Below are 26,752 nucleotides of genomic sequence, written 5' to 3'. Positions count from 1 at the left end.
ATGCTGACAGGTTGTTCCTGAAAGCTGCAAGGATTTTAATTGCATGGGAGCCAGTGTTCGGCAGACCCAGATGTATGCATATGATTATGATGACCATAACCTCGTTTTCTAATCAGACAGAGTAGTTCAGGCTTTTACTAAGTACAGAAGAAAGTATTTGTGGTAACAAGGATTGACTTTTTCATCAGAAAGATATGTGAGCGCAGTGGAGTTAGAAGACAGAAGGAACCGTGAGTCTCAGTACCATTTCACTTGTACCATATACAGTTGTGAAAACATGGGACAGGGAAAGCATAGTGGTTCACTTCAAATGTTTTTTAAAATAAATTCTATTAAAATGTTTTTTCTGCATAAAATAAAGAAAGATTAGGTTTTGATTTTTAATAACTTTTCATGAGGTCCATTTTTATTTATATAATGGAAAATAAGAATAAAATATCTTAATTCTTCAATCTGACTTAAAAGTAAGACTTTACAATCTAAAGAATCAGGGCTATGTAAAAAGCAAACAGAATAATTTATTTCAACTTTCTCTTCCTTTGAACAAAAATGAAAATGAAACTTTAACAAACCATTTTCTTACACATTTTGCCAGTCTTTCTGAAAACACCATTGATATCAAAGTTCACTGAAAGCCGGGGAGAAGGCACAGTCTTACTTTTGTGTTAAGCATCTTTAATTTTTTTGTGACACAAATAACAAGAAATCAATTTGGGACAAAAGGGGGGGGGTATTTTCACAGCAGCAATGAGCACTTAATACAACAAAACTTATCTCGAACACCTACCAAGGTGAAGCCACCGAGTTTGTAGGTGACACAGGGCGATGCTGTGCCGATCCAGTGGAGCATGGGTGAGCCCCAGTTGGGATGCTTGAAACCGGGGAGCTTCGTTCTCTTCTTCCTCCCAATCTGGATGATGAACTGTCCACTGAGGAATATTCCCACGGTGTTCCTCTGTCACACAGTCCATTGTGCATGTCAGAAAACCGGCCTGCGGTCTGCACAGGTGCCTCTACTCTGCATTTAGACGTAACTGAGGGTTTTATTTTTCAGATTCCAGATGTTTCCTTTCAAAATGTTTCTTCGTGATTTCACTCCAATATCCTATGTTGCCCATGGAGTCTCACCTGGCAAAGAGATACATGAAACACATTTAAGTGTTCTGTAGATCTCTAGGTTCATGGGTATAAGAACCTTAACTACTCCTTAACAACTTTACGACTCTTCGTCGCTGTGAAGATGAAGAATATGGGTGTTTTGAGCTGATTCAAGAAAAACTATACTTATTGATCAACAGAACAAAGGGTAAAAGATTCTCTTGTGGATAATTACATTTTGGGACTCAAAGTTTAATGATTTAAATGTCTTGTTTTCAAGGTAATAATAACCACGTGAGTAACCAACCACATTTTGGTTGGGTTTAAGGCTCACTCTGTGAGATAGAACCCTTATCTAACATTACTGAAGTGGCCAAGAATCTGAGACTGGATAGGTAACAGACCTTGAGGAAAACCTACTTTGTTAAACGAACACAGCAGTGAAATGAATCCTAATGATACATCGCTATATCCGTCCTCCTGAACATTGCTCAGCTCTTAGCAGACATGCTTCCTCTTGCAGTAGACAGTGATTGACAAAGAGATCCACAACTGGACTGTACTCTGAGAACTCAGCCCTACGTGGGACGTCTTTATCAAACTCCTCTCAGGCGCAGGGAACTTTGCTAAAGTGGGCACACAAGGATTCTAAGCATCAGAAGTGGTAAAGGATGCCAGGGAGACAGCGTCTTCCAGATACCACAGGACTGATGCACATTCAAACTCACAGAGTCTTGGACAGCAGGTACAGTTCTGCACAGGCTCCAACCAGATGAAATCCCAGCACTGAGCAGAGGGAGTAAATGCAAAGTCCCACCTCTAACCACAAAGCTATTTGCAATTGATACCAACTGGGAAAGGGAAACTCAGTTTTCTACAATGAAGTGTCACTAGTTATACTAACCATACCCCAGGGTAGGCTACAGACCCAGGAGTAGTTGTTCAACAAAAAACACACTACACACACTACTTTTTTCTCTCTCTCTCTCTCTTTCTTTCTTCTTCCTTCCTTCCTTTCTTTCTTTTGATTTTTGTTTTGGTACTTTATTTATTTGGTCTTATTGCTTTTCCAACTCTTTTCTTATTTTGTCTGTTTTGATTTTTTTCAGAGAGAGAAAGAACATGGATTTGGGTATGTAGGGAGGTGGAGAGAATCTAGAAGTTAGAAAAAAATCAGATCAAAATATATTGTGCAAAATATTGAACAAAAATTCTAAAAAAGAACTAATAAACAACAATGGGCGCAAAAAATACCAGGCCAAGATCATTTACCAGTATCGATTAACAGTGTTTCAGTAAATGACTCTGTTCAACAAACACAGCAGTGAGCTGTGCACTAGCCTCTGAACACAGACCAGTTTACTGATTTATTAAATAGGAATTCAAGTTTCTAACAGTCACATGTACTCAAAAAAAAAAAAAAAAAAAAAAAAAACAGTCTAAGGATCAAAGAATACAATTACTTAGCCAGCTTTCTTACTTTGGAGAAGACTCTAAATAAAGGCTAGAGAAAGCAGGAAGTTAGAATTCTTCCCTTGGAGCTAGCTCATTCCCTTTGAGAATGAGGTAGGGCAGAGCCAACAACCTCCTATACTGCTTGCTATTTGTGAAATTGATCTTTAAATCTAACAGGACTTAGAGAAAATCATAAGCAGCCAGGAAACAAAAAATTACCTCATCTACAGCCAGCATTTATTCTTTGAAAGAATGTGTATTTTGCAAAAAAGCTTTTTTTGTTAAGCAAAAGGGAGTCTACAAAATTATGAAACCCTTACAGGACTGAGCATTACTTAAAGCATTACAAAGACCCTAGAAATACTTGTGGATTTAATGTAAATAAGTACAAAACAATTTTTGATGAAAAAACCCACAAACTATTCTATTTAAAATTTTTTTTAAAAAAATTTAGAATAGGTAGAAAAAAATCTGTGTTTTTAAAAACAAAAATTTTTTAAATGTCAGCTTCTTGATTGTTAAAAGGGAAGTGTAAAAGGGATAATTTATTATTTGGTGCAGTAGGAGTGATGTTTATGTTCACATCTTTTAAAAAGAAAGTGTAGATGAGGAGATAGCGTTAATGTCTGAAAAAGAGGGCAAACTCAAAGGTGAGGGGGAGAAAAAGCCGTTGGAAGATACACAGAGAACCAAACAGATGAGCGAGGAAGACAGGAGATTGTGAGGGGATCTGTGAGCAGGGTTGGGGGTCTGGGTGGGGGCAGGGTGGAGGGTAGTGATAGTATTGGAGAGGAGGAGGAGCTAACCTTCTAGGGTGACTGCCTATAATAGCCTCATGTCCTCAGTGGCGTCTTACAAACAGTTCTTTGCTTAGGAAACCATTTCTGCTTTGTTTTCAACCATCGAAGATTGTTTCTGAGGTAAACTTTTACTGGGCCAAGGATTTTTAAATATTTTTGCTCATTTCAGACAGACATCTATTTACAGAGAACAGTTTTTAAAACTTTTTTTTAAAAAAGAAATTCAGTTTTTATATGAAAATTATTCTTTTACTTTATTCTGCATTCTGAAGTTGCACCTGCTATGTTCACAACTTGAAATTTATTTCTGTCTTAGGAGCCTTTCTTAAAAGACAGACCTTGAGTCTTCACTGGCTTGTTAACATTCTAGTAGCAGAAGTAGATTTTTAGAACATGTAGAACACAGGGCATGTAGAAAAACAACTGAATTTAAATAGGGATTTAAAAAATTATCATAAAAAATTTTATATGTGTGTACATGTGTGCACATCACACGTGGGTGAGTGTGTGTGTGTGTGTGTGTGTGCATGTGTGTTCAAGTGGAAAGGTCACCACCAGGCATCTTCCTCAGTTGCTTTGCACCTCATTTGCTTGTCTGTTTGTTGGAGACATGTTCCCCTGAACCTAGACCTTGCTAGTTGGCTAGAGTGGCCCACTCTGGTTCCCAGCGCTCAGGTTTCAGGTGCTTGCTGCTTTGTGGGGCTTTTTATGTAGGTTCTGGGATTCCAAACTCAGGTCCTTACTCTTTCATGGCAAGTACTTTATAAATTGAACCCTTTCCCCAGCTCCAGAGTAATTCTTATTTTTACTTTTTTTTTTTTTTAATACTGGATTCGATCTTACACAGCCAACATAGTTTTAGAAATAGTGATAGGTTGTACAAGGTATACCTGGGCCAGAATATTACTTTGTACCCCATAACTATGCACAATCAACATGTAACAATCAAAGAAGAAAGGAGAAAAAAAAAAAATGAAGACAGAAACACTCCCCTGCTTCCTGCTCCAGAGAGTCAAGAGGCCAGCTGTTCCTTTAGTTTTTGTTTTTGAAAATCATGTTATTGTGTCTCCTTCTTGGACTGTAATCCTTGCAATAGATTGCTTAGAGCTGAAACATTTTTAAAATTTCAAACCAGAAATTCTTGGTTCCATTAGGAGTTATTTTTCTCTACCTGTCTTTGAGAGCGTTTCCTCTGACAGGGCTCTCTGGTGTTTCTTGTCACGTACTTAGCCTAAAACCACCACATTGTCCCTGGCTGTGGGTTTCCTTCATTATATGATTTTCAGTGCACTCATGAACTCCTCTGAGCAGTTATTTTCAATGTTTGCCCAGAAGTAAGCAGGAATTACTTTGTTGGGGCTGCTCCATTTGCCGCAAGGGGATGATTATTGATGTTCTTTTCAAAGTCAACAAATGACAGCGGGGTGGGGGTGGGGTGGGGGGAAGAGCAGAAGGGGACTGTGGCAGTTAGGCCTGCAGGCAGCTACAGACACAAAAACAGAAGTTGGTTTCATTATTTTCAGACTGTGGGCTTAGCTTCTCCATGGCAAAAGAAGAGACAGATCTTCTTGTAACAGCCTTGAGCTTAACTGGGTAAGTGGTTTGATGCCTTTGGCCTCAACACAGGTTTTGTCCTTGGAGAAACCAGTCTTATGCAGCTGGAAATAGCCTTGAATGAAAACCTGTTGGGCCTTTGATGCTGACTAGGCCATTCTCCCCTGGTAGCCTTTTTGCCTGGCCTTATAATTAGTGACAGAGCATTGTGGCTATAAAATTTCTATGGTCACTGGAAGGTCATGAGGATAATTAAGGCTGTTTGAGCACTGGCCTGATTGGGCCTTTCACACCCTGATGTGGATTCCTTAGAGACACATTGGTAAGGAGAAACACTTGCAGCAAACAGGAGAGTCCAGAGTTCTGCCTCTTGCCGACCTGCCCACGTGCATGGCTCTACATGGTTTTTCTATATTGGCCTGTTTCATTTTTCAAAACTAGTTTCACATGAGAATGTGTCTTGAAGAATTTCACATGTTTTGAAGCTGTAGCTTCATCTTTTAATATTTTGGGGGGCTTCCAGAAATGCAGCCGCTGGCCTCTGAGAGGCTCCATTCCACTCAGCAAATGCAGACTCATACTTACTCTGTGTTGTCTTGCTGTTGTACAGGGATGTGCTGAATGACTTCATAAATTGTTCCGTGAAAATCTTGCCCTGTTACACCCTCAGAGGCTGGGACAGACCTACTTGACATCTAGAAAACACAACACATTAAAGGACAAAACAGTCCAAGATTAGCTGGAAAAACGCAGCAGCTTGAGGGATGGAGAACAGATGCTGGACACCTCTGGAATGCTACTTCCTCCTTTCTAGCTTCCTGCACTCACTCTATGTTATTTCAGGAATAGCTTGACCAACCAACCACTTATTTCATCATTTAAGAAAAAAATATGGAAACTGTTGCGCAAAAAAAAAAAAAACAATAGGAAGAAAAGTAGCAAAAGGGGAAATTAAAACAAACCAAAACAACAAACAACAGCTTAATAGCTTAGAACCAGAAAGCACATACAAACATTGTATCTTAACTGCTATTTTGGCTACCTTTTGCCAATTACACAAGCGGGGTGGCTTTTGAAAGGATAATTCGAAGCCCAAAGTCCTCATCATATTGCAAGTGAGTAAAAGGGCAAAGGGGGATGCTTTGGTCTTACTGTGAGGATGGCTCTGGAGACTACAGGCTTAACTGAACAAGGAAAGGATGGAGTGTATTTATCTGGTTTAAAAAAAATCATCACAAGCTTTGTTGAAGCCTGTGTTTCCTGTGCTTTCCTCACATACTTCCTATTTTGTAATTTCTTTTTTTCTATAAACATTGCCTTCCAGCTTATTGTCTGTCTGGTCTTCCTTCCCACTTAACCGCTTCTCTCTACCTGTAGTCCTTCCTGTTTACCCAGCACCCCTCCCCCAGTGAAGGGTTTGCCCTGGGTTACGCTGAGGCACATTTTCTGCACTGGGAGGCCTTAGTGCTCTGTGGTTTTGGAAATCGTTTCCATTTCTCTTACTAACATTCTCAAGGGAAGCACTACGGCCATGGACCGTGACTTCTCCAGTCACTTTGGGTTGAAATTTCCATAGAATTTATAATTGAGATTGAATCTGCATTGTCCTTGGTGTGAAGGTGGTCAGGGGCTATGGTAGATGTATGCTAATATATACGATCTAGTATTGAAGTATCAAATGGCAGCAAATTTGTTGATGTTATGCATTTGTCCTCTGTCCAACTCCCAGAAGAGGTGCTAAATGGATAACAAAATGCACAACAGGTAAAGGGAGAAAAACCCATCTAATACGTACTACAAAAACCAAAGAGATTGTTTTGATTTTTTAAGATGCAAATAAATTAGTAATTATATTTATTTCCTCTCCTAATGACACTTTTGAGAATTTTTCTTTTATTAATGGTTGTTTTCTTCTTATGTTCATTGCCTTGGGCTGTCCATTTTTCATGTGTAAAAGGCATCCTGGCTTCTTTCCACTCAGCTCATCCCCTCATATCCCTGTCCTCACTCTCCTCCTTCGGCTGTGTTCGTCCTGGTTTCTCACCTCATCTCCAAAGCACCTGACATGGCCAATTAGGGAGGTCAGAAGAATTCTCAGACATTTCTGATTCTAGAATGAGCATGGTTCCAAATGAAGTTATGCTATGTGTTATAGAATCAAGCAACACTTCTGAGGTGCAACTCAAGGGCATGCTTGCCTGCTTCAAGTCTGAGGACACTAAAGTACTTGGGGTCAGTAGAGGGCTTCAATTAGTGCTCCAGTCTTTGTACAACCAACACCCTATTCTTAGTATTGATCACCATTCACTCCTTTATAATGATTCATTAAGAATATATGTGTGATTTTTTTTTTTAAATAAAGAAATTCTATGTTTCAAAACTCAATATGTCCTTTTACCTCTTCGGTCTCCTGCTCTAAGCTTTAAAGCTACACCTTTGAAGGGATTTGTCCCAGCACTACAAAAGTCCTTTTAGCTAATGGATCAATCACATATTTATTTTGTCTTTTTTGGGGCTCTGGAGGTGTGGAGTGACACCATCCTTTCTAAGATTGAAGGGGTCACTGGCACACCGTTCTCAGGTGTGTCTCCTCTTTTTCTATGGCACTATGGGAGCTACTTACTCAACCTTGGGAGGGTGAAATCTAATCAACCCCTCTCCATTACTCGTGGGACATTTCTGAAATAAAGTCTGTAGCCAGAAAACTCACTGGATGAAGCACACAGGGTGATAGAATGCTTACAACAAAGGGGCTATTTCCGAATGGCAAATAGTTCTCTTCTAAAACAATGGAAGAAAGAAGAAGCCAGAAGCAAGCAATCCATTTCTGGTTCCATCCATAAGTGGACTATTACCGAGGAATGGGGAGACAGAGGAAAAACCAGTCCTTTACAAATCTATGAGCGCTCATGAGCTGAGTTCAGGGGCACATTCTGTTTGAAACTGATTATCTACAATTTTTTTTTAAAGAGACTGACTGAAAACAAATGGTTTCAACTATAAAAGCCCCTGCCTTTTTTTTTAAATTTTTTTTAAGGATTGGACCTTTAGGGTAATAATAAAAATGTATACCTGTATATTACTAGGTTTGTATTACATGATAACTCCCTTATGACAAGCAAGTAGCTTCAAGGATAAGATCAAATGTCTCTGAAAAGCTATTGAGGTTATGAGGCAGAAAGGGAGGGAGGGAGTTCTGCAAAGTGAAGGGCTGAGATCACCTAGGCAGCATGGATGATTTAAGCCAGGGACTCTGGGTTCTCCATTCTTCTTTTCTCTATATACTCAACCTAGCTAATTCTCTATTCATAGGCTATACCAGGAAAAGAGTGCCCATCCTTATTTCTGACAGCTTTACTATCTCTATAAGAGAAGAAAAATGAGAGAAATGCCTTAGCTCCACAAATCTCACTGTCCAGTGAATCAACACTGTGGAGTTCAGTGAGGGCTAATGAAGCCATTGGACGCCACTGCCCTAGTTCTTAAATGAATGCTCTGTTTAACCAGCCACTAGGAAAACCAACCCTGGGAACACCAGATGCATCCGGAAAAGCCACAAACTCGTATATCCCGAAGTCACCCAGGGCATCTTCATGGCCTGAAAGGAAAAAAAAACAAAAACAACAACAACAACAACAACAAAAAAAAAACCCATAAGTTACAGAAGCAAAGCTTTCCTCTGATACTTAAATTTCCATGTATTTATTTTTGTTTCTTAGGAATACTCAAAGAACTTAGCTTTATTGTCTGCTTCTTTAAGTGATATTTGCATTGAATATATCCCACATGGTCGTATTGGCATTGAATGGTTTGGGGAATAAGTCCTTAAAAGAAAAAAATTAAACTGAACTTGACCAATTGTCCCCAAAGTCTCCTGTGGGGATATTGTATTATATGCTCAAATACACATGTGTGGACAAGATTGGGTATTCAAAAACACTAAGGCCTTAGCCTAGAGGTCACAGCAAACTTTGATCCACCCATAATATCTACTGAGTTTAGATGGACAGATCTAACAGAGAACATTAGAAGAGAATAAGTATTACCGGTAGCTACACTGACTCAAAAAAAAAAAAAGAAAAAGAAAAAGAAAAGAAAAGAAAGAAAGAAAGAAAGAAAGAAAGAAAGAAAGAAAAGCCAGTTGCAATACAATAGGGATATTGCCCAGCCTTTATCTCAGAAATGAAGAAGCAAGAGGTAGTTGGGAGGATCGAGCGAGATGGTCTCCCTTCCTCTCTGTGACAGTCAATTATTGTAAGTAAGCAAAGGCTAGACAAGAGGAAGAACCTTTTCTTTTCACTAAGAGTCACCTTAGGCTCTTCATATCATCTTATTTTACTTGTCATAGCAGCCCCAGGAGGAAGTCTCTGTTAAATAGATAAGGAATTTAAGGCCAAGAAAAAACTTTTTTCCAAGGGTATATGTCAGATATAGAGAACTGAAACCTGGCTCTCGGTGACACCACCATCCAGGCATAAGCTCCGTTGTTAACTAAGAACAGCTCAGTGTAGAGTCAACAATGAAAGGTGAGGGTCAGCTGGGGACAAGGGAGCAGCCTGGCCTGACCATACCTCTGTTTCTTCCTCTCCTTAGGATGGAGCTGCCAGCATTGTATATCCTCCAGAAGCTACAAAAGCCCCCCTTTGCTCTTACAGACCAATGCTAAGAGGGCTGACAAGTGAGAATGGAGAATTCAGCAACTTCGTCTCTGAACTTTCTTTGCCTTGTCTGTAATTGAGTGGAGAGTCCTCCCCTAGCCTATCTTACAGACCTGTGCGGCAGATATAAAACCACCACAGAGGCGGCGTTTTGTAAAGGGGAGACTCCGAACAATGTGGGGACTGTAGTTGGGCTAATATCAGCTTCTATTAATTCGATTGCATTGACAGCAATATCTGTAAATATCAGCAGAAAACACTGACAACTAATAGACACCACTATGGACAACACTCCTCTCCACTCTGGCCATTACCTGAAAATGTTTGAGCTTTTCTGTATTCTGACTCGGGTCTGAAAAGACAAACAGGTGCATAAATCAAGGGTTAGAATTGAGGAGAAATTTTTAAAAAGTTATTTCATAGACGCATATACATTACCTGCCTTCTAGCTTCTGCCTTATAGCTGGAAAAAGAAAGGGGGAAACTCAGTAAGGTATTTATTAGAATGTTTCTAAAATGTATCTTTTTTTCTTTTTTTTTAACCTACCTTTGTAAGGTTGATATTTTTTCCACAGAAAAAGAAGACACATGACTATAATCAAGAACAGTGATATTCCAGTTATACTTGCTAATGGGGACAGTGATTTTCCCCTTTGTGCAAGCTTCTCCAACCCTAAAAAAAATAGCAATAAATTACTAAATAATCTGAATTGTTTAAGGTTATTCTCTACTTAAATTAACACCATTGCCTATCCGTCTCCCTCTCTTTTTCTCTCCTTCATTCCCCAATGAGGGGTTACAGTGGTTTAAAACTTAAACCTCAAACTTCCTGGGGATATTTGTGATTGGAAATGTGGCTGGTTGCCTGGGAAATACTGACATGATGTACTAGCCATAGCCATAGGAAATTGTTCCTGTCCTTCATTTGCCCGGGGTCTACCACTTTCCCATTAATGTTTCAGCTCTTTGTCCCTACATGGTCAGATGCAGGATGCTCTCTGTCCTCCATTCTTGCTGTTTTAGCAAGATTCAAGGGTGTGACCCTTTCAAAGACATAATAGTATATTTACGGATATGAGAGGAAGAGTACTTATCTCAAATACACCTTACTACTTTTTTAACCAATCAAGAAATACCGATATCTCAAATAACATGTTCATACAAATCTCAATAAAATATCTAAAGTCAACTTGAAGACTTACCCAAGTTTGATACTAGAACCCACTATGAAAGGAGAAATTTGTCTCCTGATAATTTTTTTTCTGGTCTTCAGAAGTGCATTGTGAAACATCACGCACGCAAGCACACGCACACGTACTCACGCACACACACAAGGCAATGTAAATGTAAAATCCCACCTTGCAACTAAAAGTCACTTTATTTTGTGGGACCTATCTTTTATTACTAGAACTGTATTGTGTATGGTGCTAATAGCTGTAATACATATGTTAAGTGCTTACAGTATACCAAACTCTGTGCTAAGGATGCATGGCCCGTAGTGACTGCTGAATTTCCTGGGCCATTTTATTAGAGAGCAATTATATTATTATCTCTTCTTGATGAGGAAGCTAAGGCTTACAAGCCATTTAGGTTGTCGTAGTGGGGGATAATCCCAGGCTTTTAATATTTCATTCTGCCTCCTTCCAATGCTGTTTATACAACGTATTAACTATGGTTATGTTAATACCAGCCCTGGACTATAATATGATAAGTTATATATTAACGTGTAAAGAAGGAAGTAGTTGTAATCTTTAACATGCAGCTCTGATACCGCTGTGCAAATGAAGCGTGGCAATCGTCTGTCTACTCAGACTGATGTGTCTTGAAATCGTAATTCAAAAACTGTAATACCATTTCCATTTCAGACATAGAATCTGTGTGTAGCCAGTACCATAGTGGCTACTGAGTTCTTCAAGAAATGCCTAGCTAGCATCCTCTTCCTCTTCTGCTGTAAAGGTTCTGTTAGTGCCTCCGGAGTTAAAATGGTCAGAGCCCTTACCCATCTTTTTCTCAATACAGAGCTATCCAAAACATCTCAGTTTTACCCCGTAGAATACTATCATTTACAAATGTCTTATCTTTTCCTGCTGTAGCAAAGCTTGTATACAGCAAGCTGTAGTAGACCGATTATGAAGCCCATGCTATCTCCTCTTATCTGACCATACACTGCTGTTCTCAGACCCTCTTTAGGTCTGTGAGAAAAGGATGTTTTTAATTATGAAAAATTCTGTGTCATTTTGGGGTCACTGTGATTCTGTTAACCATCCACCAATGCTCATATAAATACCTGTTTGTTCATCAGTGATGCAAACAATTTCTCTGCTGAACTGGATCTTAATCAAGCATTTATTTGAAGTCTATTTTGGCCACATTATGGCCGAATGTCACCATAGGTTGACTACAGATACAATAACTCACCAAAATACTCAAAAAGTATTATGTTGTAAAAGACAATATCTTTCCAGGAGACATTTTCTCCCTCTGGATGGTGCCAAGGCCCTAACCTCTTTCTTCTTTTGGCATGGACTCTTGGAAAATTCCAATTAAAAATTATTTTTATTTATGTGTGTGTGTGAAAGTATATATTCCACTTCTCCACTTCTGACCCATGAAGGCCAGTAAAGGCCATCGAATCCCCTGAAGTAAGAGCTACAGACAGTTGTGAGCTATATGATCTGAATTTGGGTCCTCTGGAAAAACAGTAAGTGTTCTTAACAGCCAAACCACCTCTCCAGCCCCCCCAAAATTTCAAGTCTTAACACCAAACTTCATATTCCTCAACCCTTTCACCTCACAATAGCCATCCTGCTAAAATTCAGAACATTTAAAAACAATCAGGTACTAATTTATTTTATTATGTGGAAAAACATTTTAGTATAGTCTTGGCTGGTTCTTTTTAATTTTACTTTCCTAAAATTAAAAATATGCCAATGATGTCTATGTCAGAGTGCTTCTCTTTCCTGTGGTGGATTCACTCTGGCATCCATCATTGACAGATACATTTATGATTCTTAAACCTGGCAACAGACTTAGCATACAATAGTTGGCAGTCTTACTCTAAGATACATAAGACACACTTTCTCCTATCCTTCATTTTTTTAACTTTCCCCCCAACTTGGACAAGTACTTAAGTAATCAAATTTTTAGATTCTCTTCCACTGAGGTCACAACCTTCTCGTTTCTCATCCTTTCTTCTATCCCTAGACTCCTTCTTTATCATCCGCTCACTCCCTCCCATTGGCTTCTATTATTCTGCAACCAGAGACCCAGCTTTGTTAGTGATCAATCCCTGTCAGTCAAAAGCTTGGCAGTAGTGAAAGCCAGTGTTCTCTCTGTGGAGAGTGAGGACACACACGGTCCTTTTCTGAAGACAAATGATTGTTCTTGGACCCCCCACATCTAGAGTGCCATGGTTCCCTGATCTTGTCCCTGTTTCTTCATCTAGAATGCATGCCAAAAGGTACCGTGACTATAGTCTCGGCCCTTGGCAAGTGTGTTTTGGCTAGATGATCTTCTAGAACTCTGACTTGAAAAGAGGATAGTAGGGGAATTCTGGTCTCGTTGCTCAGAGAATATATTGGGACCTGTAATGCAGGTCTGGGCACTTAGAAGAGCACCCCTCTTTCTTCTTTTAGAATTTATATTATTCATTTGTACATAGCCATCCTCCCCACTGTTTAAACACAATGGGCTCCTTTACCGAAGCCAGAGTGCAAATGGTATTTGCCCCCTCCTTAAGCAAACAAATAAAACGGAAGGACATGCTAAGTGCAAATATGGGCAAGAGGTGTGGTATCCATGGTATCGCTACCCTGCTGTCTGAGGCTGTACCCAGAACAAGTCAGCCATATGCTACATAGGCAGTGTGTCTATTCTGAGATGGGAACGGAGTCCTGAGAACTCTTCCATCCAATCTGTTCAGTAATTATGGCAGCTGCCTCATGTCCCCATGGAGATGAAGATGCCATACTCTGTGCTGTGTTACTTGTACACTCCTCATGGCCCAACCTGACAGACACTGTTATTCTGTGGTAGGTTCTCAAACAGCTATCAGCAAAGGTCTCAGGGTTCAGACATCAAAGTTGTATCTCAATCTGTGTCTTCACTGACTCGGAGTTGAGAAATGTGTAGCTAAAGGGGGGAACGTGATCAATTTCTCTTCCTAGTTTGCATCCTTTCCTACATTTTAGCAGTGAAAAGTTTTGGATTATAATTTTGAAATAATTTACTGACCCACATTACATGTGAATCTAAAACACATTTATTATAAATAACTTCTAAGCCATGTCCACATGTCCTCAGATACTTGTGATTATACACTTGAACATCTTTTTATACAAGTCTTTAAATTCTAAGCAGATGGTAACATTTCCATAAATATTCTCATATATATATATAATCTCATAGTAGTAACTTAGGGTTAGTTAATACTTAAAATATGGATATCAGTATTCAAAAAGTCCTTAATTAAGGTAATAAGATCATTAATTTTTTAAATATAACTGCTAATTATTATTTTAGTGGCTATTATGTCCTCGAAACAAATAGACATTTCTTTTAGCTATATATATATTTCATTGTTTCTCATTAGTATGAAATAGTCCATTTTGTGGACAAGGTATCTGCATGTTTGTACTAAATTAGTTGAAAAAATTATTCAAAGAAAATTTATTTAAATACATATCCATACTTTAAAGTATTAACTGAACCTAAATCTTTACTATGAGAGACAATGCACATACACTGCTTTATAAGCACGGTTATATATGTATTGATTAAAAGGACAATAGTCACATCGATAGCTTAATGACCTAAAAAGAACAGAATTTTTAAGATTGTTAAAAAAGAAAGGGTTTGAATTCAGATGTTATTTTGTCGTGCGTTTGCTGTGTGACTCTGCCAATTGCCTCTGCTTTCTTTAGATATCTCCACTGAGCTACAGAAAGGTCAATTAATAATATCTCAAATTAGATGTGAATCACAGCCCACAGAGGTGGAAGTCTCCATCTGTCTTGCTTCCTTCAGGCTGAAGACAGAGAGCTAATTGTCACATTCTCCAACCTTCCTCTCCCTAACTGAAAGTTGCCAATAAAACTTTTGATTATTTCCTGGCCTTGTTATTTTTGTTCCATGTCTGTGACCCTGGAGTCATCTGGATTCCTTTCCACTTTGCCCTCTACCTCTTATTGCTGACACTTTAAAGCAAGTATGTAGTTTTGCCTCATTAAAAATAAGAGATTCATTTATTTCCTGCAACTTGCCTCTGGGTACACGAAACTTTAATTTGGTTCTAGAAACATCTTAAAGGCAAACATCCCATCCTCAGAAATGATTTCAAATTCCCTACAAGTCTTAATACAGCTTGTTTGTCAGAGTGAATTTTCCATAAGTGTTCAGCTGACCTTATAAGCAATGGTCATGTGTCAGTTTGTGTATGTTTAATCTGTGTTGAAGAAATTTATTCATTTTGAAACAGAAATATTAAATACAATATAACACATTGGCACACACTGATTTTCTTCCCTTTTTTACTATTGCTGGAGTCAAGGCTCTGTGAGGACTGAGGACTGGAAAACAGCTCTGTAAAACCACAGTGAGGCCACTAATATTGACAAGCCTGGATCACTCTGGAAACTGAGCACCTGTTCTCCTTATTTACAGCAATAACAAATGCCAGCCTTTGGACAGGTCAAACAGGTTCTGAGACTTTGCTAAAGACAATTATCTGATATGAAGACTGTAGCTGTCTTTAAAATAATGTCTTAGTCCGGTACTGGGGGCTTCTGATATTATGAAAGCTTACTGGTGAGTATTGTAGAAAATTTTAGAAGTTGGGAAATCTCAACTATGATATATTACTACATATTGTATCTATACTTTTACTTGCAATGAACATAAAGACCGTAAACAACAGATCTAACCTGCTACCAAGATTGCCACCAAACAGTTCCAAAGACACTTTGGTAAACACACATGCACACACACACACACACACACACACACACACGCAAGCATGCACACACACATGCATGCACGCACGCACACGAGTTCACCTCACTTTAGACTGTCTTGCAGTTAGCCACATGGTTAAAAGCTTATTGAGCCTATAACAATGAAGTAAATTATAAAACAAAAGATATTTTTTAGTTGTATGTATGTTATATTTCAAACAGGGTTTTTTTTTTTTTTTTTAAATCAGGGGTTGTTTGATTTTCAGTGCCTATCCCTCATTTGGCCCATAATAGGAGCCATGTAACAGATTAATGAGTGCTAATTTTAGTTTTTGAATATACATTCTATGGAAGGTCTACAAGGAAAATATATTTTATTACCCCAATGAGAGAACAATTCAGCTAAGACTTTTGTAGCTTTATTCTCTAATACACTGGGCACTAAAAAGATGTAGTTATGTATGATTTAAATTCAAATGAATAAAGGTGAAACAAAAGTAAACCCTTAATGTTCAGTTGCATAGCCATGTTTAGATCACTGAAAACCTAAGCAAAGTTAGTGGCTGCCATGTTGGAAAGTGATGATATTGACAGCTTCTTCCTTGTATTCAGTTTTACTGGACAACAATACTCCAGGCAGTATTATCATCCTAATAAAAATGTTTATTAAGAGAGTGTATGAATCCTAATATACTTGGTTTTTACAAATACAGTTACCTTAAATCTCAGAGTTCTAAGAGAACACATGTTTCTTCATCAGCCTATAGGCTTTGTACACTTTGATAACTCTTTCTGACTCTCTAAGACCTTTTTAATGAATTAAAAATTAATTGGAGGGAAAAATCTTAGACAAGTAGTTGTCATACTTGTATTAAGTGTTATTTGACTTTAAATGCCATAGCTGGAGCTCCTGATCTAGTTAGTCTAGGGTGTCTTAACAAGCAATTTGTTTATCTGTTTATTTTTAGACAAGGTCATTCTATGTGTTCTATGTCGGTCTTGAAACTGACAGAGGATTCATCTTGCCTCAGCCATTTGAGAAACTACCTTGGGGGTGGGGTCAAGGCAGGGTTTCTCTGTGTAGCCCTGGGTGTCCTAGAACTTTCTCTATATACAAGGCTGGCCTAGAACTCACAGAAACCTGTGTATCTCTGCCTCCCAAATGCTGGGATTAAAGATGTGCACCATGACCACCCAGCTTTCTTTTCTTTTCTCTTCTTTTTTTTCTTTCTTTTTGTTTTATGTTCATTGGTGTTTTGCCTGCATGAGTATCCGTGTGAGCATGTCAGGTCCCTTGGATCAGGAGGTACAGACAGTTGTGAGCTGCCATATGGGCACTGGGAATTGAACATAGGTCCTTTGGAAGAGCAGACAGTGCTCTTAAGTGCTAAGTCATCTCCACAGTGAGAAGCTGCATTTTTAAAAAGCAAACGGTCTAGGTGATTTTAATGCAAATAACTGAATAACAGTAAATGGTAAGTTTTAGTCTAAGAATTAAAAAAATCCTATGTAAACAGGTAGACAGGTATTTTATTCTTGCTTCCTTTATCGAACACAATGTACTGAGCTTCTTTATGTTATATGTCCTGTTCTAGGCACCAGGAATAAAGATATGGAACAGAAGGTGCCAGTGGACTCATGGTTGTAATGTTTTGCACAGTTGTTCCTCTACCAATACATCATCTAAATCATTGTTTCCTATCCAAACTGCATTTTTTTCCTGTTGGATCCTGTTTGTCTTTTTTCTGTACACAAAGTTACTGATAGTAATAGAAGAAATAATAACAGAAGATTTTAAAAAGAAAAAGGCGAAGGAGGAAAGGGGATAAAAAGGAAAACAAAAAGAAAGCAGAAGAAAGGAGATTTGGGAGCTGGAAGTGTAGACAGAACTTAGGGCCGAGTGTAGCACAGGGGGTAAGAGACAGGGAAGAGTTTGAGGTGGTCGTTTTCTGCTAGGCTGGTAGAGAATGGGGAGACTCACTTAAAGAACATGGGAATGCAGACAGAATGGCTGTTGGGGGAGAGGGAAAATAGTTTGGGTCTGCTCACTTAACCTATGTCTCACTTTTACAACTTCTGACAGGGGCATCTAGGAGGAGGCTGGGTGTGTAGCCATGGAGCTTTGAAGATAAGGAAGTAGGATAGCCAGTGTTCCATGAGTCTATGGGAAGGAGGAACAGTGAACAGGTAATCGGACCAGGGATCAGAACCATGCTCACACAGAAGCTCATGGGGTGAGAGTCTGCTGCCTGTCCCTAACAAGCTGTGATCCTTAAGCTTTTGGGTCATGGCATTTCTAAAGATGCAACTTCTGGAAGATTAAGAATTTTATAGACTCATGAAAAGTTGTTTCCAAGCTGATATGGCTCCCGATAAATGCTCCTGTCCATTTCAAGTATGCCGGGTGAAAAAGAAAGGGGAACCAGGGAAGACCAAGGGGTGAGTGGGAAAATGGAGAAGATCAACTCATGCATGGCCATTCTCCTAACCTAACAGTACATGTAAACCCTTAAGTGATCAGCCTCGTTCTTTCTATACTCCTGCTTGAAATCAGGAAAGCAATAACGAACATTTAGAAGTAATTTACTCTTTCTTCATGGCTCCCCACAGTTGGCATTTGAATTTCTCTCCATTTTGTTTTGAGTTTTCATCCTTTGAGCCTGAAAACCCACGGCTTACTTAACCATGGAGAAAGACCATTTGAACAGCACAATTAATTGTGTTCTCTTATCCACAGGCATTTGGGCAATCCGGGTTAGTGTGCCTTGTCCTTTTGCACACTTACCTACGGAAGTGATGATGACGGTGAAGTGAGTTTCATCACGTCTTCCTGTGATGTTGTTGTAAGCACAGCACACGTAGTCAGCTGTCTTCTGGGCCACTTTCTCAGATGCAACTTCTAAACGAGGCCCATGCTTAATGACGTGTGTAGTATTGTCGGATCTTCGGATCCAGGAGTAGGTGTTGGGGGGATAAGAATCAGCAGAACAGTCAAAGAGGACAGCTTCTCCCAGGTCAACAGTGAATACTTCTCCCACTTTCAGCCCCTTATCAGAATTAACCTGAAGTCCATACGGTCCATCTGTATTAAACAAAGAAACAAAAAAAGATGGAGGGTGTGTGTCACTCAGTCACAACACAGTTTCAGGGTTTAAAGAGCTTGGTCTCAGCTTACTTTCCTTAAAAGTCTTCATGTAGATTTGAGCAAATAAGCCCTTATTTAAAGCCCCGACTAGTGATGAGATCCCCCAAAGTGGGAATTACTTGATTGAACATATTTGTAATACTTAGAGCCTAAAACTTAGTTTGCAGATTTACAGGCACTGCATCCTCAATGTGGGACTAAGCTTTTCAGTGCCCTGCTGATAAATGCACACTGTTGCTAGGCAACCTCAGTCTTTCTGGAATAGGAATTACACTTAAAAATATTTTTACAACATGTAAGTACTATTTTCTTCTTAGCAACCATACTTTGAGAAGTGCCTGTTTTTCTTCTCAATGTCAGGTCAATGTAAATATTTATTGACGAGAGTTTCAGAAGGAACAGAGATTTGTGCCAATACGTGTAAAGGTGTTTCATATTTTAACAGATTAAAAAAGTCCTTATAAGCCTCAGATTCCTTTTGGAATACACACACACACACACACACACACACACCTATCATTAACAGATATCCATTGAAAAATCAAAAAGCTATTTGACTATAGCTATTTGACCATTTTCCACATTTCCACACCCGAGGCAATCCCTATGGCTTCTTGCAGAGAACAAAAGAAAAATATATTAAAAATATTTCCCAGATACAATGTTTCTCCTCTAGTTTAACTCATTTGGGCATGACTAATTCACTTTTCATTTATTAGACACTTCTCATGGGAAGGAAGTCTTATGTAATCAGACATATAGCCTACATTTGATCTTGAAAGCAACTCATAAGACAGGTGTTATTATTCTCATTATAATATCTTAAAATGTGTTTTCCTATAGTTACATAGCGATTAGACAGCTGTATAGATTCAGAGACATGTAAAGTGACAAGGTTTATGTTACATAACTTTCTATCTCAGAATATCATTGGCTAACAGTATTATATTAACGATAAATTATTATCTCATTACATAATTATGTAATTAGCCAAACAACCATTTAATCAACAATCTCTTTTTTTTTTGAGAGATTGTAAGTATAAAATAAGTTGTGTTTATAATTTAGGAATGTGTGTGTATTTGTGACAACAATTTAAAAGGGAGGGCATGAATTTGAGAGAGATAAGAAGGTACGTGGGAGAGGTTGGAGGTATGCAAGAGAAAGAGAATAATGTAATTATAAATATTATAATATATTTAGTGCATGAAAGACAAACAATTTTCATTGTCAAGGAATTTACAAACAGGATAAAACACTCAGTGCTTTCATTTTGTTTTTAAAAGTTGAAAATAACTTTCTAAATGTGTAACCATGTGATGAAGGAACTAGACTTTAGGGTAACACATTTTTGTCAATCGTGAATTATTCTTTAGAAGTCACTTAAATTTTTTGGACCTCTTCATCTTTTAATGTAAAAATATAGGGTAGCTGACTGCCAAAATTATTTATGCATTTGAAATTATGACAGAATTATTTGAAATTTTGACAAAATTCTTTGTTACAAAATCCTTTCTGTTTATCCGCAGAGTGATTCTTCATGGTACCATCATTTCCTGATCCATCTGCCAGTGTGAAGACAAGCCTCATCACAGAAATTGGAGACACCACTTTATATTACATTTAACTATAGAACATGCTTCCTTTCTAAGAACATGGGAAAATGTGAAGCATTGCCACAGAATTATATTACTGTTTACATGAGTGAACCTACTATCAGAAAGAAAGCCTAGAAGCTGGCTGAGTTAGTCCTTGTGTCCTGAGCAATTGGGTCCAGGACCCACTCAAGATAAGCAAAACTGTACATGCAAAAGTCCCCTACAGAGAATCGTGCAGTATATGTGTATTATTTACATAAGTGCCCCTGTAAATTGTAAACATCCATGGGATTGCTTATTATACCAAATGCAATGTATTTTTATGCTTCGTTCTCTGGAGATGATGATATAAAAAACATGTATGTTCAGTACATGTACAAGTTTTTGAATATTTTCCATTTGACTTTATCTGGATCTGCTGACATAAAATACATAGATGTAGCATGCTAGCTGTCTCTTTAAACTTAAAGCAACCAGAAGCTGGAGGTAATTGATGATGACGAGGAAACCTAGGTGCCCTTTCTGTGAGTGACCTAGGACTTGTGACATTTCAGGCTATGATGCAGTCTCAGAAGCCACTCTGACAAGGAGCTACAGACAATGAAGCTTGGCCTCTTTTTCTGAGCTCTGACGAGGACTGAGCAGTATATCAGGGATGAAAAGTTGCTTTTAGTGGCTGAGAAAAAAAATCAGCATTAAGGTGTACTTATGTACAATACTGTTCTAGGTATTGTGGGCAAATTGGGGTGCTGGAGAAAATGGCTCCTGAGACTTGCTTCTGCTCTATGCTGCAGAAGGGCCTTTTTTCCTTCAGGTTGCCAGCATTGCTGAGATACCAGACATCTAGCCATGGGGCACTGTCTGCTTCACACACGAGGAATGCATGAAAAACAGGATGTGTGACTTGGAAGCACCGAAGATCTAAGTTTGTGTGCACAACCTAAAACTCTAGAGGCATTTAGAGCAGGGCAACACACATTTGAAAAAGGACAGGAAAGTGATCATAAAATTTGGGTCTTTCAGTCTAGGTCCCCATCTTCCCACTGGACTCCACGGTTACAAAGCACGACTATAGAAACAAATTGCTGTATGGTGGACCTCACACATAAACGACTATGGTGCTTTTCAGAGTGTCCTGATGTTCTTCATAACTCCCCTTTGGAACCAACATAGGAACTTACAATGTATTTATTTGAATATTCCCATTTCTCTCATCTTGAAGAGTGGGTTGACTCAATAGAGGAAGTCCTAATTTAGAGCTTGGTGAGTAAGGTCAATAATGTAATAATATGACTAGTTTTAAATAAAACATATGTTGAAAGAAGAGTCTCTGATTGTGTAGCTTCTTTCTCTCCTCACAGGTCTGTTGACTTTGCTACTTACTGTTTGTGGACGTTCATGGCTGGCATTGTCTTTTCTCTGTGTCTTGTGTGTGCCATGTCTGGCTCCCCAGCGTTACTCTCACATGGCTCTATGCAGCCTCCTTGTCAAGCATTTCTTTCAGATCCTGGACACTAACACTTTGAGGCAGTTGAGTTCAATGTTTCTGATAAGATTTTAGAAAATTTATACTCTATCAGATTATAAAAAACAAAAAAAATTGCATGTTGGCTGCAGAAAATCACAAACTAGAGAAGCGCAGAAATGAAAAGTTCTCTGTAATTTTCCTAGAGACCCAACATCTGTATAATCATGCCTTTCTCTAATTGCATCTCCCTGTTTTCCAGTCTTCTCTTCCACCTCCTTTTTTTCCTACTTCTCCTGTTCCTCCCTCAGCCCCTCTCTCTGGGTCTATGTCTATGTATCTCTCTGTGTCAGCTTCTTCCTCTTACGCACATAAACACACACACAGGTACACAACTTCATCTTACACTGTGCATAATTTATGCACTTTTCCTTTCTGACTGGAGTATGATGTTATTTTCTCTACACCGGTCAGCGCTTCAGCACTTCAAACCTAACATTCTTCCATTTTAAGGTCGAGTAGAGCACATAATTCAAGTGAATGGGCAGCCCTGCAGGAGACATTCGGAGTGGCTCAACTAGAGTCGCCTCTGGTACAGATAAAAGTAGATGGATAATCCCATTTGGCTTTGGAGTATGGTTCACCGTCTAGCCTTTGGCAGAACGCTCTCGATGAAAATGAACTCTGCCCTCAGGGATGGCTGTTTACTAAATGACTTGTAAAATCACATATCATCTGTTCTCTTTAACAATTTATGACTGGGTGGAACTGTACCTAAGTTTCCATCAGATGCTGCTTGCCACCCTGCTAGGGAGCAGATGGGAAGTATTTACTGTAAATGACCTGTTTTCCCTTTCGCTTTTATCGCTTAGAGAAGTCCCTGCAGCCATGCCATGTCTTTCACAAAAGATGTAGTGGTTATTGGGTTATTATTTACAGTTGGAGCTAGCAGGCATTTACATTTTGTAAACCGTAAGTAGCCTTTGCTGACTTTTTAACTTGGCATTGTATGCTTTCAAGCATAATACCAGATTATGATGTCATAACCCAATGAATATATAATTGATCTTGACAGATTTTTGTTAAGACATTTCTAATAATAAAAGATAATTTGCATGAAGACAATGTCATGGAAACAATGAAAACAAACTGGCTTATACATGGTGGAATTTTAAATCATTGATGTGGATATATATGGGAGAATATTAAAATATGACAGTCACTCTCTTGTTGATTTTGCCTGACCACAAAGCCATGGAGACATATCATCTGAAGCATGATATGAACAAAATAATCTGTTCCATTTTAGTCATGTTAAACTGGGTTTCTAACTGTGTCAAATGTTGCCCTATAAAATTAAAGGTGCTTAAGAAATGTGGAGTTCCTCGGAAAGTTTGTTGTACTGGTACTTATGAGTAGAGAGTTTAGGAAGACCTAACTCAGTGAGGATGAGAGGCAGACATGTAAAAGATGCTGTCTTTGCACAGAGGAGATGGGAACAGGCCAGGACAGATGGGTCTTTCAGTAGGAGATAATATTGGGGAAAAAGGGAGAGTAATTACATAGAAATGGAGCACTGGCGAATAGCTTCAGACAAACAAAATATTCCCATTGCACACAAAAAGAGACTACTGCAAACACCTTGATGCCACATCAATAGAAGACCAGCATGCTATTTAAACCTTGTTACCCCAAACCAAAAAAATGAAGCAAAACAGAAACAGGTAATAAAACAGGGCTGAAGTCGTGATTGCAAGAAAAACTACTAATGAGTCTAGGTTGTGTTTCCAAGTCATTTGATAGTCAATTGCCATACCAAGAAAGTCCTGGTGGCATGTCTTTCTTTTGATTCAGTGCGTCTGTTCATGTTTTCTTTTCACTGTGTTTACATAATTCACTTACTTAAGTTTGTGCTACTTGTATTTGAACTGAAGTTTCCATTCATGTCATAATAACTCATTTAGCAACACACACACACAGCAAGTACATGAGCACTCTAAGTAAATGCATAAATACATAAATAAAACTAAACATATTAGAGGTACTGTCATGGCTCTGTAATGACCAGAAAATACTAGAATACAGAAAAGCACGGGGCTTGCTTGGAGATTGAGTCCATCATGATGGCAACTGAAGAGTGTGATACATTTTATTCATTCACGAGAGTCAGTGTCAACAATGAAAGGTGACTGAAGAGAATGAGAATTCAGAAATTAACTATGATCTGTGGGGAGACACTTAAGATTGCTCTGGCTGGGATGCTTACTGACCCTTCACTCTGAAATGGCAGGGAAAATCACTTTATGGCCTTTTGCTAAGATCAAGTGTAGAAGAGATGGAGGGAAAACAGGGAACATCTGTTCTTCGGGGCATATTCCCACACATAACCCAGGAGTGCTCCTTTCCCACGCAGTCTGTGAAGAGCACATCCTACTCCAGGGTCCTTGTTCCACTTCCTTCTGGGAAATGGATGACTCAGCACCTCTGTGTGGTACTGGATTCTCAGGATTGAGAATCCCGCTACACATGAGATCACGCAATGGTCAGAATCACAAATTTCACTTCCAACTTGATTTCAAAAAAATAGGGTTGTGTCACTTCAATCATTAGGTTGTGTGAGTAGATATATTTCTCGACCAGACAATGCCTAGGTCAATGGTTCTCAACTTTCCTAATGTGGTGACCCTTTAATACAGTTCCTTATGTTGTAAATCCCAACCATAAAATTATTTTTATTACTACTTCATAACTGTAATTTTGCTACTGTTGGGAATCATAATGTAAATACCTGTGTTTTCCAACGGTCTTAGGAAGGGTCGGGTTGCAAACCACAGGCTGTGAACCACTGGCCTAGGTAATATGAGTAAAGCAAGTCCTATGCCTGTGAGAACTTTCCATCAACATGGACATAAGGGAAAATGAAAACAAGTTACTTACAATATATGGTGGGCATAATTATATCACTTTCCATCTCGCTGACAGGGTTTGACACGAGGCAGGTGTAGTTTCCAATGTCCTCCTTTGTCACTGGAACAATCCAAAGGGTGTTGTTTTGGGGAGAAAAGGAGTGGCTGGAGTTGATGCAAACGGGCTTCCCATTTTTTCGCCACTGGTAAACCAGCCTGGTACCTCCTTCTACTCGGCAGGTCAAGGTAATGTTGCCCACATACTCCACAGCCCCAGAAACAGGATGGGACTGAACCGTTGGCTTCGTGACAGGATCTGCAATATCAAGAGACATAGAAATGATTTTTTTCCATCTATAGAGCTATAGTAAAACTCTGAGAAGCTTTTCCAATATTGAGTCCTGGGGAAATGATTCTGACATTTTAATATTTTATAAATGTAGACGGTTTGGGTAACAGTTAAAGAGGCTACAAAAAGGTCACAGAAAAATTTAAATGGTAAAATATGAAATATATTTATGCATTAGAACTAACCAAATTCTAAAACTTATTCTTCAAGTATTGCCAATTAACGTACATTTTATATAGCATAGTTAGTGGTTGAAATCCCAGAATCCCACTTTTCTATTCATCATACTTTCTCTAACATCAAAGCTCTCCCCATCTTTCTCTTCCCCTCTCTCTGAACCTAAGAGCTAATGCATATTAGGCAAATGCTTATCTACCATAAAGCTACACTCACAGGCAAAATGAATACAGCAACTTCCCGTTCTTGACTTGTAACATATACCAAAACCAGTTAGCAAGAAGAGATGTGGCAAGTTCAAATTTTCATCCACCCTCTGAAAATTAAATCATATAGTTTATGTATAGTATACTTTTGAAAATGTGTAGCAACATTTTTAGAGAGTGGCTTGTGTACAATTTCTTTGACAAACCGAAGTCTACATTTCAACCAACATTTGAGTCTATTTGACAGCAAGATGTGACATTTTGGGATTTTTTTTTAATTGAAATATAAAGGACAAATACAATACAAATTCCCATTAGAAAGTCAAGAAATGAGAAACTCACTTTATTAATGTGGCATGCAGTAGGCAAATGGATAAACATAAAAGAACACAAGTGTTTCTTCACTGACTTTTAGCTCTGGGTACATGGATAAGATTGGTAATTACAGCTGAGCAATGATAGCACATGCTTGCACTTTAATCCCAGCACAGGTGGATCTCTGTGAGTTTGAGATCAGCCTGGTCTACAAAGCTAATTCTAGGACAACCAGGGCTACACGCACGCATGCACCGCGCGCACGCGCGCGCGCGCACACACACACACACACACACACACACACACACACACACACAGAACGCAAAACAACAAAAAATACCTTGTCTCAAAAAGGAGAGAGAGAGAGAGAGAGAGAGAGAGAGAGAGAGAGAGAGAGAGAGAGGTAATTACTTATGCATTCACTATCAATCCTCAGAGTTCTTTACTCTGTTTGAGAAAATAGTGCCTTCTGGGCCAGTGAGATGGCTCAGTGGTAACGGCACCTGCTGTCAAGTCTGAGTTTGATTTCCAGATCCCACATGGTGAAAAAAGTGAAACAAGTCCAGCAAGTTGCCTTCTGACTGCTGCATGTGCTCTGCAGTATGTACAGGAACACACATATATACATACATACATACACACACATACACATACATACATACATATATACATACACACATACATACATACACACATACATACTTACATATATAGACACATACATACATACTTACATACACATACATACATACATACACACATACATACACACATATACACACATACATACTTACATACATACACACACATACCTACATACATACCTACATACATACACACATACATACATACACACATATACATACATACATACACACATACATACACACACTTACACACACATACATACATACACACATACATACTTACATACATACACACACATACCTACATACATACACACATACATACATACACACATACATACACACACATACACACATACATACTTACATACATACACACACATACCTACATACATACCTACATACATACACACATACATACATACATA

General features: G+C 38.7%; 1 protein-coding gene across 4 annotated transcripts in view; it reads right to left on the bottom strand.

Moving 5' to 3' along the window:
- Window positions 1-498: 498 nt before the first annotated feature.
- Window positions 499-26,752, bottom strand: part of Hepacam2 (HEPACAM family member 2) — a 36,917-nt gene continuing 10,663 nt past the window's right edge. For 2 of the 4 annotated variants that reach the window (XM_076913064.1, XM_076913063.1), the window contains exons 3-10: window positions 24,662-24,946; window positions 18,302-18,598; window positions 10,113-10,238; window positions 10,004-10,028; window positions 9,880-9,917; window positions 8,432-8,505; window positions 5,493-5,602; window positions 499-1,128 (exon numbers count right to left, since the gene is read on the bottom strand). In XM_076913064.1, coding sequence (XP_076769179.1) covers window positions 1,125-1,128; window positions 5,493-5,602; window positions 8,432-8,505; window positions 9,880-9,917; window positions 10,004-10,028; window positions 10,113-10,238; window positions 18,302-18,598; window positions 24,662-24,946 — 959 coding nt within the window. In that variant the 3' untranslated portion in view covers window positions 499-1,124. Of the gene's footprint in view, window positions 1,129-5,488; window positions 5,603-8,431; window positions 8,506-9,879; window positions 9,918-10,003; window positions 10,029-10,112; window positions 10,239-18,301; window positions 18,599-24,661; window positions 24,947-26,752 lie in introns of those variants that run through there. The other 2 variants (XM_034519575.2, XM_034519576.2) reach the window with 1 other exon arrangement.

The sequence above is a fragment of the Arvicanthis niloticus genome, chromosome 15, assembly GCF_011762505.2.
Source record: "Arvicanthis niloticus isolate mArvNil1 chromosome 15, mArvNil1.pat.X, whole genome shotgun sequence".
In the NCBI taxonomy this organism is placed as follows: domain Eukaryota; kingdom Metazoa; phylum Chordata; class Mammalia; order Rodentia; family Muridae; genus Arvicanthis; species Arvicanthis niloticus.
Note: the sequence above shows the minus strand (reverse complement) of the source record. Positions and strands in the feature narration are given on the sequence as shown.